The sequence below is a fragment of the Idiotropiscis lumnitzeri genome, chromosome 11, assembly GCF_059441095.1.
Source record: "Idiotropiscis lumnitzeri isolate Australia: NSW breed Sydney's pygmy pipehorse chromosome 11, RoL_Ilum_1.0, whole genome shotgun sequence".
NCBI lineage: Eukaryota > Metazoa > Chordata > Actinopteri > Syngnathiformes > Syngnathidae > Idiotropiscis > Idiotropiscis lumnitzeri.
Window position 1 is genome coordinate 11,498,687 of NC_142401.1, and position 17,886 is coordinate 11,516,572.

At 39.5% G+C, this 17,886-nt stretch overlaps 1 protein-coding gene across 1 annotated transcript in view; it reads right to left on the minus strand.

Annotated features, from left to right (window-relative positions):
- The window catches only part of srgap3 (SLIT-ROBO Rho GTPase activating protein 3), a 68,037-nt gene that overhangs the window by 35,707 nt on the left and 14,444 nt on the right, over positions 1-17,886 (minus strand). Inside the window, exons 3-5 of the mRNA XM_088308838.1 lie at positions 16,207-16,402; positions 5,480-5,642; positions 3,217-3,279 (exon numbers count right to left, since the gene is read on the minus strand). Of these exons, the coding sequence (XP_088164964.1) occupies positions 3,217-3,279; positions 5,480-5,642; positions 16,207-16,402 (422 nt within the window). The remainder of the gene's footprint in view (positions 1-3,216; positions 3,280-5,479; positions 5,643-16,206; positions 16,403-17,886) is intronic.

Sequence of the window (17,886 nt, forward strand, 5' to 3'; positions counted from 1 at the left end):
TGCATTTAGGTTTTGTTTTTTTTGTAAACACCCCAGGATTCTGGACGCTCTACATAAACAGTGATTTATTTGTTTCCTGCGATCCACTAAATCATGTACACTTAGGCACTACAAGTCCTTTCATCTCTTCAAGAACTGCCTTTGGGTCAAAGCCTGTGATAGTAATATTTCCCAATGTAGCCTTTGAAGAAGCGCTATAAAGTCCCATCATGTTTTGGCCCTACACGAAAGACCGCCATGCTCCAGGAGTGGGGGAACAACCGCAACAATAGAGGGACAAAAAGCTGGAAGGCAAATATTTTGGGTAGAAAATGTGAAGAAAAACAAAAAAAAATGTGTCATTATCATATTGTTAAATAAATACAGAGGTGGGTAAGTTTAATTTGTTGCAGCAAATTGAGTCCCGAAATGAACTGAATTTAATTGTAGATCAAATAAATTCCCAATAAAATCAACTGAAATGCCAATATTTTGTTGCAGCCCAACCAAAACGTCCACAATTTTTTTAGTCACATGTTTTTGATCATGAAAAATATCCTTGTGTTTATTTTAATCTCCATCACAGGGTGCATTTTCGACAGTTAACTAACATTAATGATTAAATGAATCCTTAGACAATGCAATAAATTTTTTTTAAAATTCGAAATTAACATGAAATAGACATTTAGAATATGCCACTTGTGAAAGAGATGTTATGTGTATATTTGTATTAGTTAGCTAATGCTTTTAGCTAACTCTTTCCTGTAGCTAGCAAGTCTGCATTGAATAAAAGCTAAGTAAAACTCTGTACTGTACAGTATAAACAAAGATCAATTACTAAACAAAAGATGTCAAAATTATTATTGTACAACTCTTATCGGCAAGTTAGGAATCTTAACTTACAAACAACGCAGTTTCCAAGGCTAGAAAACGGGAGAAATATGATATTGTTCAAACGCATCATGTGACCAAGCTCCACCAATGGGAAAATTATCAGCATAAACACAGGAAATTCTTCACTTTCAGTGGCACAAAAAGGAATATTATATAAAAAGTATACCAGAGTACTGTAAAATACAAATAAAAACTAAATAAACTGAGAGGCTCACACAGTGTTGATGTGTGTCTTTAAGGGGTGTGGCCTGGCGAGTGACATCAGGAACTCTGACTCCAGCTCGGTTTGGCCATTTACCACGCAGTTAATTCAGTGCGCGCTTCTACTCCAGGCACTTTGTGAGTGTTCACATTTAGTATTTGTGTGTTTAACTGTTTGCCGGTGCACGGCTTTCCCATTCATGCAGGGGTTGTAAATTTCCAAAGGGTTGTGTGCCCTGCGATTAACTGACGACCAGTCAAAGGTGGACCTTGCCTTTCTTTCAAGTCAGCTGGGATAGGCTACAGCTCCGCCATCCTCTTAATGTAGACATGTATGTAGAAATTAAGTGGAAGGGATTTCATCAGATTTTGCAAGTGTACCTAAAGTACTGTTAGGTTTAATAACATACAGGTGTACAATGTGGCAAAAGTCCGGACCTCTAAGTGCACATTCTCAAAGACAACTTGATGTGAGCAAATCCTGCTGCTGATGAATGAAAAAGTCAACAAACGCATGAATGATACAATGAGGCAATGAAGGAAACAGCATTCTCAGACTGAGAGTTTCTAAATCAGTGTTGCTATTAATAAGACAAACACGGGAGCAGCCAACAGACAGCAGGTGGTCCATCACAAAGATAAGATCAGTTTCATTGATCTCACTGGGGATATTAAGTCTGCGTAACCGGAAATTAACACCAGCTGAAGCTGAGGATCGTTGCATCTTTTTGAGTCATGTTGCTGAAAATATCAACAGGATATTTTCAGGCCGTACACTTTCCTCAATTCAAGACTTGGCAGACTGGAAATATGTTTTTAGCTCACGGCCTTTCATGTCTGGCTCGGGAGCCGGGGATTTCACAGTTTTCTTGGCTGCCAATGAAAAGCGTTGGAAGAAAAATCACCATGTGTTACACAGTGACTGCAATATTGGTTTGGATATTTATGACGAAAATACTAACAAGGTTGCAGTGCGAAAAGGATGAGTTCAACTCCTATAAAAATGTTTTCCTACTAAATTGAACAGAAGTTTTTCTACACCTCCTGAGTTCCGACTGCGATCATGCATGATGTCAAACTCTGAGCGTGGCTCTAGGTTTGTCTTTGGCACCAAAAAAACAAGTCGGCTACAAAAGGCACCCAGTAACAAGTCACCTTTATATTTTCCATATTTTTTTTTTTACATTCATAATCACAGGAAAAAATGTTGCTTGTTTTAAACTGTCATTTCATTCATTTAGAAAGCATATTGGCGCAATAGCACACAGCGTATCCGCATTACAGCACAATTTAATTTACCGAAATTTACGATAAAAATTTGAAGAAACTTACCCATCAACTCTCAGTTAATAGTTTCATATTACAATACTTATGAGGGCATATAAAAGGGGAATTGAAGTGACAAATTTCTCATTCTTGTTCTAAATGAAAAAAACTTTTGACAGCTCACTGAGCTTAATAGCGCCTGCATTACAGCACTCGATGAGCCTAAATGGTCTTTAATAAATTTGCTAAGCACTGAGTTGATGGTTGAATAGAAGAATGGCTTTTAATTTACACCTTGGTGACGGATGAAAAAAAATAAACCGAAAGTGGCTTGCAGAAAAGGCTCATAAGGAAAACACCAGCACATAGGAATGGATTTTTATGACAGTGTTAGGAATTAAAAAGATGTAGCATGAGCAACAACAAAGCAGCACGGAGGACTAAAATAAAAGTGCATTGTCAAGGAAAAAAGATGCACTTTGGGTAATCCATTCCCCTCCACCCCACATGCTCCCAATGCAGCTGCATTTTGCAGATAAAAACAAAACGATGTGCTGTATGACAAAATGACACCTCTGGGTATTAATCCGCACAGACAAAGCGTGAACCTAAACCAGCACATTTGAGGCAAGAAAATACTGGCCCACTTCATCACTTATCCAATTTCTTTACATAATCATCAATCCAATTCAATGAAGACACACATTGACTTAAAATTAAAAAAAATGTCTAGGACACACACATTTATGCTAAGCTCGAATAGCTATTGAAATAAACAAGTTGAGAAAACAAAAAGGAAAAGAAAGAAAAGATGGATTGCCAGCTGTGATAAAAATTAAAAAAAAAAAAAAAAAAAGCACTCAATGTTGGACTTACAGTGTAAAGTTCATTGGTCACCTTCACCAGCTCCTCGTGCATCTGGATCCCGATGTCCTTGCTCTGAAAGACAACAGTACAATAAAACATCTGGCTGCGTTTAAAAGGTCACAAACTGTTGAATACATTTTAACGCTAACATCCAAAATAGACACATATGCTGTAAGAATATAGTTTTAGTATTTGGAATGTCAATGTGCTATTAATAAGTATAATTTTAATTCTCCTCTGAATGTAATGCACACTTTTATTGGATCTTAGAGTGTGCAGCTATTGGATTTGTGGGATTGTTCAATTGTATGTAATACATGAAACACAGAGAAAAATGAAGTTCTAAATGAATTTACCTAGTGTTTAAAAAAAAAGGAGGTGAGGGGGTACAGCCTAGGATTTGATTGTTTTCGCAGACATACTGGCATTAAGTCTCATTACAAACAAGCGTCAAACTAAACGCAATAAATGCTTCAAGTCCCAAAGGACTAAGGCAGCTGGTGAATGGCATCAGCGCGCATCAGTGGCTCTGAAGTGAGACAGACTGCAGCGTGTACTGCAGACTGCGGAGGCTCAGGGCTCAGGGGGGTGGCAGGGGGGGGGGGGTCAAGTGGGCAATGAGCAAATGTGATGCAATACGCGGTAAGGACTGGAATCATTTTGGAGTGAGCCGCCTTATTCGGAATGTAACAAAAATGCATCCATTCTGAATGTACGTAATCTGCAGGAAGTGTAAACGCCACACCTCAAATGGCATCTGTAAAGCTCAGCGATCATAGCCGTCACCTCACTAACACTGCAGAATGTATTGAGGGGTGGTGTGGAGGTCCAGTTGAAATACGCAGCCATCAAAATATTTAGCTAAGAACATTTTTCTCAATTATGTTTTCAAGTTTTGAACCGTTCCTGCCAGCTGCCACTTTTTAGCATTTTCTACCAGCCTCAAAACCCCACCCAGAGCTCATAACGCAAGACACACGAGCACAATGCAATCACATCCAATAATATGCAATAGGATGTGATAGTGATGTTCTATTAAATTACTGTATCCAGTATTTCAAAATCAAAACTCACCTCTCACACACACACTTGTGAAAGGGTACTCAACACACAATTGCTACAATTCTAAGTGACTCTGATTAATGCAAAATAAAGTTTAGCTGTTCTAGGAGGCTATTCATGGCATTTTTCTACATCCTATCATGAGCCTGAAGGATTTTTTAAAGAGCTAAAGAGAAACCACGCAAAAGGAAGATACTGCCACACCATGCTTCACTGAAAATATCGTCTTTTTTGGCTAGTGGGCAGTATTGTTTGCTCTAAAAATATTTTTTTTAATGATGGCTAAAAATGTCAACATTGGCTTCATTAGACCTTAACACATTTTCCCCACATACATTTGGGACATTTTGAAAACAAGGTAAATCCTTTTGGCCAGAATTGAAGGGTCAGAAGAATTGTCTACTATATGCTCATACTGAAAATCCAAATCAAGCCAGATTTGCTCGTTCTGCTTTTTATATTCTTATGCATATAGTTAACACCGTGTTCTGTTGAGTGAGACTCCGTTATTGGGATGCGCAATGGAACAACAGCCATTTAGGAAGCCATCTGAAGTTTGCACTGTTGCCGCCCGAAAATAGCAACCATCTGAGTTTGTTTAATGTGTTTCACAGCTACAATAAAAATCAGAACAAGAAGTTTCAATTTGTAATGTTTTCACCAGACTGGATAAATCCGCCTATTTTGTTGTATTTTGTCTTCTACTCCAACTTGCTGTTCTTCTTTGTATGCTCTGGTAATCTCTTGCACTAAAAGGTCAGTCTTTGTACTTTAACAGACAAGTAGTTTTATCGGCGGAGAAACACTGTTGTCTGCAGCAATATAACATGTTGTGACTGAAACAACTGTCAGCTCTTCTGATTGTTATATGTAAGTAATATACTTCATTTTGACTAATTTGCTTGATTAATCATCATCAGTTGCAAAATGTCTCCCAAATTATTCATCAATTTTCATCTGAACTATGATTGGCAATATCTGAACACCTATGACAATCAAAGCAGCCAAAAAAAAAGTGCTGCCTCAGAAATAACACATGCTGGGTTTCTGGGCCAACAGGCGAAATATGTTCTGATCTTGTTTAAATGTAGCGGTAAGGGCACCATTATTGCAAACCACCTCAGTGTGGGAATAATAAAAGGGGTTATTCTATGCTATTCTCGGTGTGAAATGCAAGGCTGAACCGCAACGGAATTAAGCAGCCACTGACCTTCTTGAAGAGACGGATGACGTCCTCGCTGATCTGGGCCAAGCGCAGAATGACGTTGTTGGTGTAGATGTCACTGAGGGTGGCGTGGTCACGACTCTCGCGTCTGGTCTGGTTTAGCACCAGGTACCAGCAGTTCACAGAGGACAGCAGGTGCTGATCTTTCCTGGAAAATAAGAACACAAATCATGAGGGGTGGATATATTCGCAGTTTCTTTTTTTTTTTTCCATATTCATTAGGTTTAATGACGCAATTAATACCGTGGTCCTAATATTTTTTTTTAATAAAACAAAATGCAAATGTTGTAATTATTCCACACAAAGAGGTGTCAAGGCATTTTACAGGTTGAAGAATTTAAAATATTAGCGCGGTTATAGTCAGTAAAAAGAAAAGCTGTTTCAATCAAATGGGCTGTATATATATGCACATCCTAATCCAAGTAAACGTGAATGTATTTTTACTTGAAGAGGTAATGTTTCATCATCAAGCCCCTGACTAAACACTGTGTGGATCCAGACATGAGGCGCATGCAGCTGACACATCGGCAAATACAAAGACCTCAACAACTTTGCTAAACAATTATGTGACGGTCATCAAAAGCCAACAATCAAAACACTCTTATTTGACAGGAATCTGAGCGTCCAACACAGCAGCATTTATCTTTGTCGCTTGTTTGGAAAGAAAACATCTCAAAGTAGCGCAGATAATTTGCCAAATCACCGGTGCAGCAATTCAGTGTGGAGGTGTTATTATGTAAATTAGCTGACCCGAGATGTAATAATCCTGCAAAATTGCAAAAGCCTTGCTCACAAACACATTTTGAAAAGGGAGTTAACAAAAGAGCTCGTGTAATTTCCACACTTGATGACAAGCACTTTAGAAAGCAGCTTTTTGTAAACAGGTGTCTAAAAAGTGAATTTTCCATAACTTACTTCACTTCATGTACCCGTCACTAAAAATAAGAATGGAAAACATGCTTTGCAGAAGTAATTAGGGAAAACTGAAAGTGATATTTCTAAAAGACCACATGTGATAAATTCAACAACACACCCAAATATATTAGGGCATCAGTAGAATAAAATAAATGAACCCAAGCTCCTTCCCTTTTTTCCCCTTACCTTCATTCATTCCATCCCTGCCTCAATCCCCACAGTATCTTCACTTCATCCAAATCATTCTACATTACACTCTCCGTAGACATCAACTGGTTAAATGTATAAAGATGCACGGGCCTACTTTGCCGCATAATGACTTTAAGCACTCGCTGGCGAGGGTGCTTTCAAATCCAAAGAGCATTGCATAGACACAGCTAGACAACTACATACACACGTACTGCTACGCTGCTAAAGCCATTCCCCATGTCTTGATTTCTGTCTGTGCATTCATCAATCAAGCCACCCTGAGGACCAGACAAAAGAAGGAGAGAAGGAAGTGAGAGCAAAGCAGGACCAGAGTGCAGTGTTTTGCTGCTGGTGGTGGCTTTCTGTTTGTGCGTGTGCGTGCGTGGGGTGTGCTACACGGGCTCAGCAACATCAAAGAAGACCCTCCGGAGATGATGCTAATGCTAATCACGCTTTATGAGGCTGATAGCCAGCTACAAGTGTTGGGAATCATAGGCTAAGTCACACTACAATATAAGCAAAATTGATTGAGCCCACATTAACGAGAGTTTCACGCTAGAGCCGCCAGAGGAAGTGTTTTCATAACAGTTAGTTAGCCAGCTAGCTTGTTAGGTAGTAGGATTAGGCACAAAAAAAAATACACAAACAAGGTCCACAAAATTGGATGATAGGACATTTAACAAAGAATCAATTAGATGTTAGCGAGGTTTGGATAAAGGCATCCATCCATTTTCTATACCACTTATCCTGAGCTGGAGTTCATCCAAGATGAATTTGGGAGAAAATAGATGATCTGGATTAGTTGCAAGTCAGTCTCAGGTCAATAATAGCGATGGGCAGCGGCGTACATTCACAACATCACTGAGTGTGGAATGCTAATTGGAGAGTCCTGTCTTCCTAAACCAGGAAGTAGCTTGGTTATGGACACACAAACACAAAATTAGCACTGTATAACACCTTAATCTGTTGATACATAGCTTTAGCTTTAGCTAAAACTAAAACCTGTTCTGAGAACCAGGACGTTGCCTATCACATGTAATAAACGTTGTAAATGCAAAACAAAACAAAACGTTTTTTTTCCTAGTTTTAACTAAAAAAATACATTAAATTCTTAATTTCATAAACCAGCATTATTGACAATTTCGAAAACTCAGTGTTTTGCCTTATAACTCAATTTTAGTTATTTTCTTCTTCAACACTTTAGTCACTTGAAGAGTGCCACATCGAGAATCTAGACAGTATTGGCCCATAAAGCAGCTTTGGAATTCATTTTGAGAGGGTGAACTACTGAGGCCATTGTATAAACAAACATTTAGATAACTAAAGATAACTTGACATAATATATTACAATGTTTTCAGCAGTAATCAGAACCTGTGCCATGTAAAGAGAAGAAATTAGTTCAGAATACATTATCAAGGTATCAAAGTCATTTCAAAGAGTTGAGGAACCGCAACATCAATTCGCACATTACTAATTACTAATTTACTCGCAAAAGCGAATCGAAAGAGGACTACTTTCTTATTCCCTCTTCTGGGGCCGCCTATTTCAACATCCTCATCATCTGTCCTTTTGTAGCGATCCCGCTTGAGCTATCAGCCTCTGCCTTAACGGTCTGCAGACAAGTCTTATGTGCGATTTGGGGACCAAGCACCTCCAAATTGTGCTAATCCTTAAAAGTGGTCAGAACGTCCAGATCCTGTCCCAAAGCACTGCCTGCCTCCTGGTCCTTTTTTATCTTCCCTTACACACACACACATGCACACACACTCCCACACACACACCTACATACTGTGTACTTGCACACCACTGCCACCTACAAGCACAATAAGTCACATTTTATTCAAATTAATACCAGGCAATGTCAGAGATGTCATTTTCCTTGCCACTGCCCTCATTTCACAGTCGCAAGCGACCGCTAATTAGACTTGCGCTTGACCCACATCTCTGGAAATATTTCACCCTCTTAATAGATAGATTTTTTTTCAAGGTCTATCTTACGTCAAAGGCTATCTTTTTACAACTCTTCTTCCAATTGGTCCTTCAAAGGGGTTGACGTTCTATAGAGAGCAGCGGGTGGGGTTGGTATTAAATGGCATCACGTCATGGGTATTTATACAAAGGATATCATTAACATGTCGAAACGTCTGTGCTTTTGTCAATTTCTCCTCTTTGACACGCACTCTGTTGGAAAAAAAATGAATGCAGAGCGATGAGAGTAATTTGATTCAATAATAAATCCATTGCAAGATGTCGCCATAATGCGCATATCAGGGTACAACAACCATGCTTCATGCTTGAATGCCATCATCTGTCCCAGCCAAGATTCACAGAAGGAAATGTGTATCTATCAAACCAAAGAATGTTTGCTGAATGCTCCTAATCCTCCACACACTGTCTGCCTGCTGCTGATCGACCAAACAGCCCAGACAACAAGCCAGCAAATTGTTTCAAAAGGCAAAAAAGGGTACACGGGCGGATGCTACACATTTGTTTTCCTTTTACCAGTTTACACCTCACGCAGCAGTTTTGCTTGTGGATGAAGTTTGCCGATGTTTGTTAATACGCAGCTGCATGCAGGCAGGGGCCGGAGTTTTGGAATAGAACGGCAAAAACTACATACTGTGAAGCGGCTAATCTTTTGATGCATGACATGCTGACTTCGACCAGCTGCAGTACGCATTGGGATAAGGGCGGCCTATTGACTGCTGTCTGTAAACAAGATCTAGAGGATTAGTTTAACATCTGACCCTCAAAGGTTATAGGTTGACAATGTTACTAAACCAAGTGGGACTAAAGCCGTAGGTGTTTGTTGCCATAGCAACCATTTACGTACGAGCAGCATTTAAATATGATCGTATCAACTGAAAAAGAGCAGATTTTTTTTTTTTCGTCATTTCTAAAAGTCATAAAGAAACAAAAAAAATTGCAGTGCACAAACAGTAGTATCTTAGTACTATATTAACGAATGTAATGTTTCGGGGTTTTAATACCAATTACCATTCAACAGGAGAAAGACATGGTCATAAATTATAATAATATAAATATTTTGCACTCACCGGCAGCTCGTTAAGAAAAATACAGGCACAGAGTGAGATGTGGAAACATTTTGCTTGTTGGCAGCAAGTCCGAAGATACTTCAAACTAAGTCTGCAAAGCTTGATATAATACAGTGTGGCCTAACAGATTAGAAAACGTGAAGCATTTAAGACACCCACCTTTAAACAATAGTGTGACGAGTTTTAATTATTTTAAACTTTAAACATGTGCCGTGCTGCTTATAAAGGCAATTAATCAGTCGTGTTTTTTTTTGTACTTGAGGAAGTCGAGCACTCTCCAACCAACTACGCAGCTCTATGGATTCATATATTCAACTAAATCAAACACATTTTAAATAACGATGCACATTAAATGCAATGCTTACTGTGTAAGAAATCCAATGCAGTCAGAAAAAGGAATCTTGCAAACCATGTTTAAGCTTATACATTATGCAATTTATATTTTCTTTTCACCTTAATGCAGTGCAGCGGTATTGGATCGGAAAAAGTGTGATCAGCACATCAGAATCACAATAGAGACATCATCTTGGGGGAAAAAGTAACTTCTATAAATGGCGAACGCTCCATTGTGAAGATTGAAATCATCCTCGACCAATCATTTGCACTCAAGAAAGACAACAATGCAAAGCCCTGCCAGATCTTTTCCAAACATGATACTCCATCCACGTAAATCTACTCTTATGACACTCAGCGGTGATTGTAGTTTAATGAGCTGCATCATCAACTCATGGAAGGTCAATGTTAAAGTCGAACCAAGGTCTGACTAAACAACCCTTCACAGGTGATTTTTCTCACTGTGCCAAATGAGATTTAGTAGAAGAGCACAATAGTTCTTGGGGGGTCAGTGTGCTTGTGGCTGCCGCTGCTGTAAATCAGATCGACATTCTGTACTGGAAAGATGCTGCCAACAGAGTGCCAGCTTGGATTCAACTTAACTCTGTTCTAAATTAATTTTTGCATCTCCGGGTAATTACACTTCATAGACCAGTGATCCCCAACTATACTGCGCTGGGAAATGATCAGATTCTACTTAAGTGGTCCAAGAATTATCAGTGTTGTTTTGTACAAATAATGAATCATTGCTCATCGATCAAAACGCTCTTCCACTAGATGGCAGAAGATGCCAAATGTTAACATTCATACAAAATATTTTTGTGTTCAACTAAACAGGCCCAAATTTCACACATTAAGTACATTTGGGAGAAATCTAACAAGATCATCAATATTTTTCAGGATACTGTATTAGCTTGACATTTTTGTTTGGTGCTGTGTAAAATAAGTGCCCTGGCTCAATAAAGTTTGATAAACACTGAATTAGGCAACAAAATTGAATGGCTTTTTTCAATTATCCATCCATTAAAATCCCATTTAAATTGGATGCCTTCTTCTGTACATTGGGCTTGAATGAGTGCGAGCCCTCACCTTGAAGGGGAAGTCAACCCCAAAAATTCTTTGCAATAAAATGAGCCCGGATTAACTGTGACGTCATTTTCAGTTGACAGCAAGGCAAAAATGGCCGCCCCCCCCCTGAGATCGACAAAAACGAGTGCATTTTACCGCTTAACTCAGATTCCACAAACGCATTATTAATCAGAAAGCCATGTTTCGACTAATGGGCTGCATAGAACATATTTTTGAAAAGCTAATTTTTGGGTTAACCTCCCCTTTTAACCCCATGAAACATTTCAAATGAACTAAAACGACAACTATCAGACGCACTCGACAATCTGCAAGAAAGTCTTCCCGATGACTTATTAAACACCCAAATAATTGACAGCAACGAAAGAACCCAAATTAACTTTCCAAGATGTTAGAGTAACAAAGACCACCAACATTCTGTTTGATGGCTTTATGCCAACAGTGTTTTTTTTGCCCCACAGGCCAATTTGGTGTTTCGGCGATTCACCATCAATCACCCTAAAAAGAGAGGAAAGACACATAAAGGGCATGTCACATCTTATTAACAGGATTTGTGATTAGCTTCCTGCCTAGTTCAGGAATGCACACTTTATTGTCACTTTCTATGCTCAGTCTTAATTATTCCACCATTTCATTCCTATCAGCTGCAACTTTGATGACAGGACAATGCCTTGAAAAGCGTTGAACGTGTGTGTGTGCGCGCGCCTTGGGGCCAGTTCAATCTGACAAAAATAATCTTATTTTTCTTCTTCTGCTTGATAAAACATTTAATAGCATCACACTTCTGTGATGGACTTGTTCGGGTGAACTCAAATCTCAGTCGCTGCAGATGAAAGGCATGATAATGGATAGAGCGGCCACAAATGTGGCAATGATCAGCTCATGGCATCCTTGGAAGATCAAAGTAATTGTTTAGCATTCCGATGGCTTCAATGTTATGCCTCATGCTGCTCTCAGCCACTATCTGGAATGGCCACGATGTGCTCTGCTGTAAATACTTTTACAGATTCCTGACAACATTCACATACAATTTCTGGGTGAACTGACATCTTGAACAGTTAAATGTCCGTTGCAGTTTTATTACTTTAAATAAAATTCATATTTGTGTACTTATTTTTTGTGTAGTTAGTTTTTTTTACTGTTTTATACTGTGGAGTTAAGGGGAGTAGGAATCACATTGTGCTTGTTGCATATGGCAAGTAAAATTCAATCTGAATCTGTGATGTTTTCTGTCAAAATACCCCAAAAATCAAGAATTACACTACACCTATTTCTTATATTGCGGAAATTAGCCAATTTTAGACAGGATGTTACCGTCATCCGTAATGCGCTGCATGTGAAAATACGTCCTTATGGACCACAGTTTGCAAGTTTTGCAATTCACTTTGCATTAATGCTGCGTGCGTGCCAATTGTGTGTTCACCCACTCACAGTTGTAACTGTATCTGCCTTCAAAGTGCATCTCCTGGACGTGGTAAAACATAAAACCACAAGCACGAGCAGAGGAAATTTGAGGAAACTCAAATTTTAGAAGTGGATTCAATAATAATAATAAAAACTGTTAACAGTAATTTTCCTGACTGTTATTTTAGACCAGGCGTGGGCAGACTTTATGATTGGTGGGCCACAATGGGTTCTAAAATTTGACAGAGGATGCAGATGGATGGAGTGTTTAGGTAACCTCACCTCATCGGGGAAAAAAAAATACAATTAATTCTAAATTAAAATGAACAAAGGCATTACAACAAAATATTTGCGTTTGACAAACAAGGGTATTTAGAAAATAAAACATGAACAAGGTTTATCCAGTTAATCTTTTTCAAGTTTGGCGGGCCGGATTAAAACCTTTAACGGGCCTCATGTGGCCCCCGGGCCGTAGTTTTAGACCATCGTGTACTTTTAAGGAAACTCAAGAAATGTGACCAAGCTTCTCCTGTTTTCACATCTTGATATACCGTAACTAGTGTCTATTGCAAATGGTTTGGAACTCACCTTCCATAACACTGCAGGTGGCAGTTTACCATTCAAAAGAGCTGTTTTTCTATAAATTTAAGTTAAGTTAAAAGTAAAATGCGTTTTTTGTCGACAGCAAAACCGCGATAATTTTGAAAGAGTGGTTTTCTTTCTGAAAAAAATGTATCAAACAGTGACCCAAAAAACAAGGTACGGACGGTACCATGAAATTTGTCAGAATGCAATCTCATAAGAGCATGTTTCTGTGGATTGACCTCTTTCTTCCCGTGTCATGTTCAATGCCATGTCGTTCGGTGGATAAGATCTCATTGCGCAGTGCAAATGTTAAGCCAGTCAGGTTGCACCAGCAGAGTTGTGTCAACTGAGAGGGGATTCTTCAAATGCCTGAATGTAACCTGCTGCAACAGCTGGATTCAATTATCCGGTCAAATCCTTGCCCTGGTTCATGCACGCCCCCGCACACAAATTTTACGCCAACTTCACAAATAAGGAAGACCAAGAATGCCAAAATATCATATTCAAGTGGAATTGAACAATATTCCAATTGCCCTTTGTCATCCAGAGTTTGACTGCATACATCTCAAAAAGGAACATTTTTTTCACACATTTAGCTTTTGAAACACAATCAAATTGCTATTTTGGCCACTACAGACTGATTGGAAACCAAGAAGGACTAGCAGAAATAGTTTCTTGAATCACTGCAGCAATAATAAGCCACCTTTAAGCACAGGAAAGTTCCAACTATGATTAAAATCGATCACTGTAGTGTGTTATTTTTCATATAACAAAATTTGGTCAACATGAGTCCATTTTATGGGAACGTTTCCGCTTTTACCTCATTCACTACCAGCCGAGTGAGGAAAAAAAGGAATTTGGACGTCTTTTGCCGTCAATGGCAGTCAACGAGGTACACTTTTTTTTGAGTCAGCCAGTCTGTCCTCCCTAAGTTCATTCGTTGCCAGCCCAGTTACAATGGATCTTCTTTGACTACTATAGCCGTCAATGGCAGTGAATGAGTTAAACGTCTCCTCGCCTTTGAACTAACTTGCACAACTATGATTCTGGCCTCACTCCTTTATATACTATACAGATCACACAGTTTATCGTTTCTGTTACTTTCTTGTTCTGTGGTATCATTGGCTATCAGTTGAAGAGTACCTTGAGAATTCATGTGGACTCATTGGCTCTACAGAGGAAGATGTATTAATTTCTTTGTCACGCAGCAGTTTTATTACACTAAGCCTGACAGATGGAACACGGACCAAAAAGAATTTGTTTCTCAGGAAACACTGACACTGATGGAGGCGCTCATACTTCAAACTAGTCAAAATGACAACGTTCAGGTTGCAGTGTTGCCTTATTTGCTAACATTATGATCAGAGCTGGAGTGAAATGACAGGTTGGCGCCAGTTCGGGTTGAGAATTGCTGCCAGATCTCAGTTGGGTTACTGCTCCAGATTTCAGGGAGAAGCACGCCGACGTGCCCTGAGGTGCTTGATTCTGGGAGCGGCAGAGCTTAATTTCATGCCCTGCGTGAGTCGTGTGTCAATGTGTTGCTAGGGCTCCCTGCGAGAAGACTTTCATATGGATTTTCAAGACGATCACGCCTACAAGTAACTCCATTTTTTTTTTTTAATAGAACATTCCTTTGTCGTGACATTTTTGCTCAATGAAGTTCCATTAAATGATTGTCTAACCTAGAAACTGCAATACTCTTGAGAAATGCAAAGCGCATGCACAGAGATCCTGTTGCACAGCTTAAACGGTAATAAAATAAATGGAATGAGGATACATTAGTGGTTAATAAATCACATAGCCTTAGCATAATATGCCGTAGCAATCCCCTGACACCATGCAAATAGGCCCCTGATAAGGTATTACGTCACAGCAAGCTGATTGAAGGTATACTAAGTGTCATGATTTGCCAGCGAGGGCAAACACACATTGCATTGCATCCACCTACAATGTCACTTGAACATAAAACACGTACATAACATATTTATAGTTCGTATCAGAAAGCTCACAATGCGTCAAATGTTGAAAAGATGAAAAAAATCATCCATGAACCACATTTCAATTCACATTTGCACCAAATTTTAATAAACGCATTAAATTGGTTGTGTGTATTGGAACTGGCGAAAGTCACAATTTGACAAAAATCTAGAAATGTGCAGCAAGGTGGAATTGTGGTAAGTGCGTTCTGGGTTTGCAATTCGGCTTTGGCGCAAACTCTCGCAGTGCTTACAGTTTTCTTCGGGTACTCCAACTTTCTCCCGCCATCCAAATAAAAAAAAGCATGCGGAAGATTCAAAATTGCCCATAGGTGTGAATCTGACTGTTTGTGTTGACTGGTAACCAGTCCATCTTTCCGCCAAAGTCTGCTGGAATGGGCTCAATTGTGACCCTAAAGAGGACAAACACTATAGAAATGGAAGGATGGAGTATTCGAAATGTGTGGTTGTATCTGTGAATTTGTTCAATATCATCAACTTCCTAAAATAAAGGCATTATTCATTTTTTGTTTTTCTTTTCATAAAATATGACCAACTGTACCAAATACAGATTATATGAGATGTACTAAATTATAAACTTTTCATTCATCCGCGCAGTTTTATCATACAAATCCACATTCTGTCATAATAGGAAGCGATGACTACGATACAATTATTCTCAGTGCCCGTTTGAATGCTTGCCTCTCGGAATTTGACATAATTGAGACATATGACACAATGCCATCACAAGTGTGCTCTTTTTGCAGGCAGTGAGCTGTTATCTTGACGAAATGACACGGTGATTTGATTGGGACCCCCTTTAGTACTTAGGGGAAAAGCAATTCACAACTTCTAATGTGGAGTGTTGTTGCATATTTAGATGGAAGATGTGATTTGATTCAACATGGAGTGAAAAGCTTTTCCGTGTTCTGTCAAGTGCTGAACTAACGCCCAGTGAGTTTAGCAAGTTTTAGCTGTCCACCGCTAGCGTCGTGTCCTGTCCTGCTCACTACGCCCCAGTGAGCTGACCTTTTGAAGATGTTGCTTATTACAACCGATATTCCGCTACAGCACATAAACATGAGTTAATATTTAGTTTTCTGCACCGCAATCCAACGAGGCAGAGCCATAAGTGAGGACAGAGGTGAAAAGCCACAACGGACTTACTTGAACTGCTGGTGTTCCCGGGAGCTGCGGATTTTGGAGGAAAACCTCTCGGAGAGTTTGTCTAAACTGCGGGAGTATTCCAATTCGATCTCAGCCTTGCGACGGAAAAACTCCTGCAGGTCCTGCAGCAACTGGATGCGTGATTCCGATTGTTGCTCCAAGCATTTGAACTGCTCCACCAACTGGTTACGGATTTCTGTCCATGAAGAACAAAAAAAAAACACAAGAGTCATCGTGCATCTTTTCGCTATTATTTTAAGGTACTTAATTCCAGTTCAGTTTGTCAGAAGTCTCTCCTCCACGCTCATGAACAAGTCTAAGGGAGTTGTTCAATGAGACGACTACACCAAGTTGTCGCCACTCTTCAAGGCCCCAAAGGAAGACACGTTTTGCAAGGAGTCTGGATTTAGTCCTCTGCAGGTATGAGGGTCGGATCTTGGTGCCGGCTTTCCTGTGTAGGGTGCACATAGTCCGGTTTCCTCCCACATTCCAAAAACATTACATTCATCAAAGACATTTAATTGTCCATAGGTGTAAATAAGAGAGTGAAGACCATAGAAAATAAATGGCTAAATATGACCTCCCCAATGAGGTGCCTGGTCTTTTCTGCAACTGCACATATAAATGCCACATCTACTAATAATTCATTTCTTACATAGAAAGACAATAAACACGTGAAATAGTCCTTTCAAATTTAAAGAGGGTGATAATTACACTGTTTGCATATAATGTACTGTATAAGTAGGGCAACATTTCTAATTTTAAGCAGTAATACACGTTATAAAATACCTCCCCATGCATAATTGAAAATAAAAGTCAACTCATTTAACATGTGTGAGAAGCCATGTAATGAGAAGCGTATGTGCTCCACGGCCGGTGGAGTAAAATTTCTCCTCAAGAGGAACCTGATGCTGCCAAGCAGGCTGCAGCTCCATATGCCACACCAAAGAAACCTGACCCCTCATTGTAGCGCTGTCATCAGACGCAATCACTGATCCCATCCCAGAAAGCGAGAAAGGTCCATTTCACAGAATAAAAGCATCGCCTCGAAGCAAGATGAGCAACAACTGTGAGGAGTGGTCCCAAAACCTTTATTAGACTTCACTGTTTTACTGTCACATAAAAAGATGTCTGCCTTCATTTTGCTGCACGTCTATACTTGCGCATTCTCAGGGGTTTTCCTACAACCCGATTGGAGGATGAAAAATCGGGGCGCGCGTCTGTAGTTTCTGTCAAAGTGTCAGAATACTTCATGTGAAAAGAAAATCTCAAAGGAACACGCATTCTAACACTCGCTGTGATGTACCACTCACTAGGCAGGTTAGAGATGAAATAGTAAAAAAAAGTCACTTTTTCAGTCCTGTTGTGACTGATCTTAAGTTGCTACTGAATACTGACATGCTAAATCACACAGGTGGAGGTCTCGACCGAAGCGCAAGAATCTTTGCATCATAAGTGTTGGACATCATACTGATTGGTTCATGGGATGTGGTCCACTATTTTAGAGAATTTTATGACTTTTCACAGCATTACAATGAGTCAGATTTTTGAGTTGCACACTTGCAGTATAATGGCTTGTTAGGCCACTAAATGCCGGGAAGCTCAAATGTCGACTGGAATGGATGCAGCATCAGTAACTGCAAGAAGAGGCAGAGAAGGTCCCCAAGGGAGCTCCAGTAA